The sequence below is a fragment of the Crinia signifera genome, chromosome 2 (assembly GCF_055691185.1).
Source record: "Crinia signifera chromosome 2, ASM5569118v1, whole genome shotgun sequence".
Classification (NCBI taxonomy): domain Eukaryota; kingdom Metazoa; phylum Chordata; class Amphibia; order Anura; family Myobatrachidae; genus Crinia; species Crinia signifera.
The window spans coordinates 328,882,327-328,891,745 of record NC_139218.1 but is presented as its reverse complement, the minus strand read 5'-3'; the positions used below and the strand labels follow the sequence as shown (position 1 = coordinate 328,891,745).

General features: G+C 41.6%; 1 protein-coding gene across 1 annotated transcript in view; it reads right to left on the bottom strand.

Moving 5' to 3' along the window:
• Nucleotides 1–3,170: 3,170 nt before the first annotated feature.
• The window catches only part of MBD6 (methyl-CpG binding domain protein 6), a 48,181-nt gene continuing 41,932 nt past the window's right edge, over nt 3,171–9,419 (bottom strand). The window contains exon 13 of the mRNA XM_083169386.1: nt 3,171–8,652. Coding sequence (XP_083025512.1) covers nt 8,581–8,652 — 72 coding nt within the window. The 3' untranslated portion in view covers nt 3,171–8,580. The remainder of the gene's footprint in view (nt 8,653–9,419) is intronic.

Genomic DNA, 9,419 nt, shown 5'->3' with positions numbered 1-9,419 from the left:
GAGGGGGATAAATAAAAACCACACGGACGCACATTCAATTTAAACATATTACCACACTTTTCAATTTAATACTTGATACAAAATAAAACAACCCCTCAATGATCAGAAAACATAAAATCTAAAAATGTTTCAAAATATTTTCATCTGTTAAATTAAAGTCAACTTCCATATAAAAAGCTAAAATTCACAATTGTAAAAGTTTGTCTTATTTTTCCTGTTTTTTTTTATTTTGTACAAAAAATATTAAAAACTTAAAAGGGGGAAATATTTTACATTAAAAGGCTGAAATTGATACAAAATTGTTTTTGTTGTCATATTGTTTCTTTTGTCTCATAAGTAAACAAGACAAAAAGGGACTATACAATATTTACAAACACAAACAGGTTATACATTTGCATAATTGAGTGTACACGTTAGCTCTGTCCCTGCTGAAGAGGTGTGAAATGCGTTAGGGTAGAAGTGCTTTGTAGCTTCCATCAGTTAGGAAGGAGAATATGGGCTAGTCTATGTTAAGATAGTTGTAGTGTGCAGTAACTGGGTATATGAAAGCTACATACTGTCATCTGGGCAGTAGCACTTATTAGACATGATATGAAAGTCAACTGCAAGAGTGGACTTGTCCATTACATCAGATAAAACTTGATCGATTGGTAGCAACTCTGAAGCCGGGTACACACTTAACGTCACTGCAAACGATACAATGTCACTCATGATTTCCCTTGAACTCCCTGACAAATAAAATATAGTGCATACAGACTGAACGATTTTACAAATGATCCTCAGATTGAGCTGCATGAACAAACATCAGAGGACATTGCGGGAGCGCGCATCGCTAACCATATAGTAAGTACACTCTGGCCAATATACACAAATTTAATTATCGCGCATACCTTTTAAAATATTGTGTATATGCACCTATAAGTGCACAATGCTTGTTTAACATGATACATTTCAGTAAATGGACAGCAGAGATCAGGCCCTGTCATTCACACATTATGTAGCACTTATTAACCTATGAGGACTAGTGCGTAGGCCTTGTAATGATATTAGGGTGGTTTGGAATGCTGCTCATTCCATCTGTAGATACACTAACAAGATTTAGGAGAGACAATGGGAGGGGGATGAATCTAGCTTTCCATAGGGATATCCTCTAATCATCTTTGTAGGAGGGGTGGACTGTTCTACCAAACTATACAGTGACATAAAACACAGTAAAAGATAAAAACAACAAGTATAACAAGCTGGAAATAAATACAGCAGACACATAAGAAATGGCTATATTCCTAAAGAGTCTCAGGAGGTTGGAAATATTATTGTTGACATTTGTGCAAGATTGTAATGTGTGTGTTGGGTGTAAGGTTACACGGCATCCCATTATGGATGGGTAATAAATATTGTACCAGCATGGCTCTTTGAAACCTTATATTAATGAAATATGTGTCAGTAATTATAGAAGAGTGAACTCAGGCAGCCCAGTGGCATTTGGATATAAATAATCACGATGTAATCAGACCAAACATTGCTGGAGATAATATTATGTAATAAGGCTACAAAGAGAAGATTGGGTGGCATTTGCTCCAATTCTTTCTGTAATGACGACGTTAAGCTGGGAGTTGGTGCACATTAAGGAAACATTAAACCGTCAACTACCTGGATTGTACAAAAAGATTAAGGTTTAGATTTTATTTAGGGGACCGTGTGGTAGGATTTGTTTGGAAGCTGTTATCACAATATAAGCTCTTATTGCACAATCACATGAAACATATTCAATATGGCCCCACCTGTGGATGGACTAAGTAGCAGGAAACCACATCAGACAGGCCTGGGCTGCATCTGCCAATCAGGATATGGATTGTTCTTACTTATTGTTGTATCCTCACATGCAGCAGTTTGGAGTTTAGTCTTAACCCTTTGAGTGCCAACATCTCTGTGAGAGATGTGCAAAATATCATACCAGCATCCCTCACATTTGTTATATAAATTCAAATAAAACAATGTTGTGTAAAAAAGATTTCCTATATAAAAAGGTAAGCATTACTGGTCATTATGATGAATTAAAATGTTTTCTTACCAATTTTCACACCTATTTTGACAAATTTACTTGGCGCTCAAAGGGTTAAAACACCTAATAGTAGATTGGTCATTATTTTGCAATTATTTACAGGGATATATATATATTTTTTAGAGAATACTGAAAAGAACCAGGCACTTCCACTACATTCATAACCACATCTCACCACTGGATTCACGCAGTCTCTCCAGGTACACGATCTTCCCCTTTCCTTGCAGAGCCACATGGGGTGTGGTACAGGACTCCGACATTCGGGATCCCGACAGTCATTATCCCGATGACGGGATCCCGACTGCCCGGAGTCAGACAGCATGGTGAGCGCAACTAAGCCCCTTGCGGGCACGCGAGCCACCTATTCTATTCTCCCTCTATGGGGGTCGCGGACCCCCACGAGGGAAAATAGCGGGTGGCCGTCGGGCACCCGGCTGTCGGCGTTTTGACAGTCGGGATCCCGACTGTCGGGAACCCATCCGGCACCCAGCCACATTACCCCATGGCGTTTTGAAGAAATCCTGCCCATCACTTAGCATTCATGATGCAAACACAATTTCACTCTGTATTCACAATACAATACCCATGTACTCACACAGGGCAATCAGAATAAATATCTGCAGAGACATGACAAACTGGAAGTGATGCCAAATTAACAGGGCTTCACAGGTAGGGAAGATGTATACAGGGAGCGTTCAATGGCCACAACACATACGTGTAGGAAGAGAGTAAATTCTCTATTCTATTAAAAGCACTTGTAAAACTTCATCATCATCAAAGTCATTTATCTTTAGCTTTAAACACAACCTTTAAAAGTGTTGGTAAAACCTTAAGTGTTGGTACCTATTTTTAATGGATTTTGAAAAACACTAAGGGCTGTTTCACACAGTACGGTTCCTGCCGCACGGTGAAATCCCGTACGGTCAGGGAGCCGCGCCGCACTCAGAATTTTATAATGGCAGGGATGGCCACAGCCCGGCAGCCGTCCCTTCCAGTGGGGGGATCCGGCTGCAGCCGTGCGGCCGGGCCGTGGCCGTCCCGTGTGAATGGACACAATAGTGTCCATTCACAACTGCTGAGTGCGGCACGGCTCCCTGGCCGTACGGGATTTCACCGTGCGGCAGGAACCGTACTGTGTGAAACAGCCCTTAGGGACTGATTTTGAATGGTATGCAAATCCAAACTGACCGCACCTATTGTTTCTCCCATACTGTGCATATGTTGCAGGAGGCCTACACATCCCTCTGAACGTACACACCTCTTTACCTCACCTGTGCTCCTGTCCTGTTCTTCCCTTCCTCTACTTCATCTTCAGTCTCCTCGACAATTTTGACACCTACTTCTGAACTGATGCTGATTTTATTTCTACCAGCTATACCCTATTTATGCTATATTTTTCAACACACCCTGTACGTTACCTTGTCATTTGTTTTTTGTTTGCTATGTATGCGGACACTTTGTGGCGCCTTATAAACGTACTACTACTACTACTAGAGTCATATACATCCCATTCACTAAAAGGCAACATTTTGTGGGTTTGTCATGTGTTTAGCCAGAGTTACATCCCAGCATGCACTAACAAACTGAAAGGAGCTGGAGGCACGCATGATGAATACCATGCCTTACAGGGAAACCTGTGAAAAACTATTTGGAGATCTCTGCCTATAATTTCCTTAATAAGGAAAGTGCAATTCCTCATTTAGTTTTATCGATAAAATGCCCAGTTTTGAGAAGAATTGCTGTAAATCACCAATAGCATTGTTTACAAAGCCTGATCCAGGCTGAGCAAACATAATAAACTAACAAAGGGATATATGAGAATGGCTGTGCAATGTTAGCAGTTTCTCAGTTATAGGCCACTATCCGCTACTACAGTGTCCCCCCCCCGTCCCCCCCATCCTTACATACGTCTACTGTATACTCCATCCTGACTGGAAATGTGCTTTTGTTGCATATTGTTACATGAATTCTTGTGTTTAAATTCTACCACTTTATAGTTCTGTAATTATGCAAACTTACATAGAACTTTTTATGGGATCTCTGTGAATCTGACATTTTTGTCTGAGCACTGCCTGACTTCTCCTATACACGTGCTGTCTACTTCAGCAGCACATGGCAATTCTGGAATTCTTACTGTCAAATAAAGGTTATAAATAATAAGTAAAGAAGTCAGGTCAGGGATTTTATATGAAAATGTGTGCTGGATAGGCCGTTATAATGTAGGTGTAAGTGCGGTCTGGGGTTGATCAGAGAAAGAATCTTATATAATAGTCTGCAAGCTGCAGGCTGTGCAGGAATTCTACACCGATTTTTAAAGCAGCGATCATTTAAAAAGGCAAATCGAACTTGGTTTTCCTATTAAAGGATTGCTGCTTTAAAAATACAGGTAGACTCACCGGAATACAGGCTATTACATAAATCCCATGGATTGTGCAGGTAATTAGTGTAATGTGATTATAGTAAGCCATTGCAAGCTATTAAATTCATTTTCTGGCTTTTACATTACATGATGCTATTCCTAAAGGATCTTTCAATGGCTTTCTCTACTTTCAGGTATTAATGGCATTAGAATGTTAGGCTGGTCAGTATGTGCACAGTCATGTCTGTCCCAGCCACAAACATCCTACCCCCTCTTTCGCAAAGAGCAAGAGAGAGGAAGGTGGACAATGGAAGGGGAGAATGGAAAGACACACAAGACAACAGGGCTATTTATTGCTTTAGAAGGAGTAGGAGCACCTCACAGGGGTATGCTTTCTGTTGCTTACAATATTATAAAGGGGATATTACTGCTTGCAGCACAATATGTCTATATATTTTTCTCCCAAACTCCTTTTAAAAAATGTATTTTGTGACGAAGGAGTTAGAACGCCTCCTTGCTGCATTGTGATTTGCACTGTACCAACCTTTGGGCCTAATTTTAGGTTTACATACATACTCAATGTCTGTATATATGTCCATGTGCTGCACTGTGGATGTGCAGATACGGGGCCGCTCGCTATGCTCCAAAGGTGTAGCGTGATTGACAGGCTGCTGGCGTTTGGTTGCAGTGACTGGTAGCATTCCAGACCCGTTTTCTGGGCATGCTGAAGCTAGGGGCTGTGTCCACAGCACTGCTGCTGCGTACAATTACGCAGAAACTGTGCTAACTGCATCCATCTCTGAAACAGGCCTCTTATTTGACTCAACCATTTGTTACAGTGTGTCACAGGAAATGCTTTTGTTAGGTAATAGGGAAGTAAAAAGAACTTAAAATCACTTGTTATTTCTCTCGTTTCAAACATCCTTTACCAGCTCTATGAAATCTCTCTACAATGATTCTCAATCCAAGCTAATTTTTAGCACCAATGATAATGATCAAATACATAGGGGGGTACTCAATACCCCGCTGCTATTACCGATGGGGGAAATGGTGTCAGGAGCCAATTCAATGCTGTCTTTCCTGACAGCATTGAAGAGGCATCTCAGAAGAATGGACCTGACTTTAAAAGCAGTCAGGGTACTTATGTATTATCTGGGCTCCCATGTTAAATGCACCCCATTTTTTCATACCCCTACTATCCAACTACGCATGGAGTTGATTTTATATAGTGTGGCGAGCGCATCGAGCCACCGTGCCCGAAGCGTGGTGAGCGCAGCGTGCCCCGCGAGGGGACGCGGTCTCATAAGTAAAACGGGAGTCCAGATATTACATAAGTACCGCAGTCAGTTCCGTTTGCCAGAGAACGACTGTGTATTGTTGAGATCTCGGCCATATTTTCTACAGAAAACATCTGTATATGGCAGGGAGCAGGTGTCATAAGATAGCTGTACATGTCAGGGAGCAGGTGCCATTTGCTGCACTCTAAGGGGCAGATTCAATCGGCCGCAGAAGTCCACGGTACTGGTTTTGGAGGCTCCTGTACATTAAATGGAGAAAGCAGACTCTGCTAGCAGCCTATGGAGGGACAATGCTATCAGACTTTGACCCTTATTCTGGTTCACTCGCAAAGGCAAATTCCTTCTCAAATGGACAAAACCATGTGCAACACAGGTGGAGCAGATGTAACTTGTGCAGAGAGAATTAGGTTTGGGTGGGGTTTTACTTCAAAGTGAGATCTATATTGCAGTGTAAAAATAAAGCAGTCAGTACTTACCCTGCACAGAAACAAAACAACTCATCACTTTGCGAGTGAACCAGAATAAGCACCTATGTACAATGCAATGCACTCCTGGCAGCTCTCTTCCAATTGAATCTGCCCCTAAAAGATTATCTAGTCATCAACGCATCCTAGTTCTTTTATGGAAATATACAACTGCTGCAAAAGGTTTTTTGTTTTCTTTAGTATGCACAGTGCAACATGGCTACAAAACAAATGGTTCTAAAGCCACCCAATCTTGAAGCATATGTTGAGAATCTAACATAATGAATAATCAAGCAAATTTTATAAAATATTGATTGTACAACCAATGCAAGCCTGTCAGGCATGCCTGTTATCTCATTTAAAAGGAATCAATTTGGTCATTGTGGAATCAGAATGTCCAGCTTAAGTAAATAGCACAATGTCTTCTACACAATAAGTATCTGCTGGCCTACACACTGTATAAATGTATGTGGCCGGTGTAAATTGAAAACGCTATCTTACTAAACACAATATTGCTTATATTTAAAAGGAAATTTCATCTAGAAAAAATAATTATAAATAGTAACATTTAAAAACCTAATTTTCTTTCCATCAGCCCATCTTTCCGACATGCAAGTTTCAGTCACTGAATATTTGAAAATATAAACCATGAAGTATCACGGTGCAGTTGCCATTTCGTTTGCCTGCACGTGTTGTATAAATTTGCTACTGTTATATGTATTACCAACATCGTAACAAGAACTCACAACTAAATCGTGGTGCCCGCAGCTGCCACCTCCGCAAATCCCGGAGCTAGCGCATGCACAGTAGCTTCTTACATTCTGTGCATGCGCTGACCCCAGCCTCTATCCTGGAGGGAGGGTGTACCTCCCAATGGGACTGCCTTGAGTGACTGGCAGGTCGAACTTCCAATAGGAAGTCACTGCCAGTCACAGTGAAGCCAATGTCTTAGGCAGAGAACAGTGGCGGATTTTACCGGGGGGGGGGGGGGGGGGGGTTGTTTGGGCTGGAAATATCTGCCGTTTTGGCATAGAATAGACCAAATTCGCATTCGATCTACTCAATGTTCTTTCTTTTTTCTGACTTTCGAAAACATTCCGAAAGTAGGAAAAGACGATCTGCAAATCCACGTCTTATTGCAGAAACGGCCGCTAATCGGCCAATTTGGCTTCTCAAAGAACCAAATCTGCAGCGGTGAGTCATTGAATAGGTGCTGGCCGATATTTCCCAGTACCGGAAACATCAGCCAGCATTTAATACCCCCGATTGGCTATGAGCTGCACCCAAACAAAAGGTCTTTGCCCTGCAAATTTATAGTGCCAGACATACATAAAAATATTGGGATACTAAAACTGCAAATACTAAGAGGGCCCACATACTGTTTTAGGACACAATCCAGAACTTGCGTGATCATTTCAATTGGACGTGAGGAGCGTGCTGCATACATGTGGGAGAAGGAGGAACAAACCAGACCCGTGATATGTGCAGAAGAGAGCAGGACCACCACAGCCTTATTAAATAAATCTTTGAGCCCAAATGTACCAGAATGTGATATAAAGGGTGAGAGACAAAAGAAGGAACAATACATACATACAATTGAAAATAAATAAATTAAAATAGTGTAATGGTCAAAAATAAAAATATGTGGATAATGCAAATTGTGCTTCTGTGAGCCTACGGAAACCGTATTATGGCTCTATCCCTAGTGACAGCTTTTATAGCAGGTGCAGCCAGCCAGCAGCTCCTCCAGGCGCTTCTAGACCACTACTTCCAGTATGCGGTACTATTTCTGCAGCTGAATGAGCATTCTGGGAGTTGTAGTGTAATCCAATCGGAAGAGTCACTGGCTAACTAAACCTTTATACAGTGTTTCTCCATAGCCCATGTTGTACTGTGAAAATTCATGACCCAACGCAGAGATGAATATATACAAAGATGTGACACCAGGACAGGGACTAGTGACCTGTTTCTGCCATGACACCCTCTAAAACCGTAGTGATATGCAAATGCCCCCTTCCCAAAAATGGAAGGGGGGTGTCTATTAAATAACCTTAATATGTTAATGGATATATGTTGAAGAACCTTCAAAGTATCTTGACCTTAAGTATCCCTACAATTCATACATAGGTCCAAATGATAGGTGGTCACAAACCTTGCTGACACAAACAGGGGCTGATTGGTGTACAGGCCTTAGCCCTAACCCAGACATTAGAACAGTGACTTCTTGCCAGGTGGGTGAGCTTGGTGAATGTAAAAAGAGAAGAGCATAAATAAAAGTTCTGCCTCTAGCTATCTGTATGCAGAATATAATGTGCGGTGGGCCGGGGAAGGCCAGGAAGTGCCCTTGAGGTGAAGATCAGCAGACACAGGTTTTGGAAAGAAGAGCAGGTCAAGTTGCTAAATCATCCTTCGCCTTCTGTTCTTGGCAGGACGGCCAGGTCTGTTCTGCCTGACAACGGGACGTTCAGCCTGTGAGAGAGCAGAGTGGTGAAATGATCTGTCCCCACACTAGTGACAATATGCATAGAGCTGGTTAAAACTGTACCAAAACAAACAAATGTAAATGGACATCTCATCGCCTTAGTTCCAGGCGACAAACTGGTATTACATAGGTACACCATGTGGTGCCAACATGAGAATGGAACAACATGGACACATATCTGTTCATATGGTAAAGTGTGAACAAGCTCCAGAATCAGTTAATTGAGAACTAGACAACTCAGAAACCACAATGTCTTTTGCCTTAAGACAAGAATGGGGAAACTTCCGCCCTCCAGCTGTTGTTGAAATACACAACCCAGCATGCCCTGCAACAGTTTTAGTATGGCCAAATAGACTGTAGCAGGGCATGCTGGGGTGTGCAGTTCAACAACAGCTGGGGGGCTGAAGGTTCCCCATCCATGCCTTAAGAACTCACAGATTCTAGCCTATACGGACTAAGCCAGTGAATTATGGGTGACAAACCAACATGCACTTTCCAGTCACTATAGAGTTAGTCAGAAATGCATGTACTATTAAAGACTGCTCATTACGAAATGTGGTTATATCAGAATACAAGGTTTTATTAATGTGAGGGACACAGGTGTGGACTATGCAGTATACCCAACAGAACAGAAACATGTAATCCCTTTCATCAAAAAACAACTGACATTTAAATAACAACAATTCCTCCCAAAACAAAGGAAATATATAACAGATATATATTTCCAGGGGGCTCTCCGGAAGCTTCATTATCT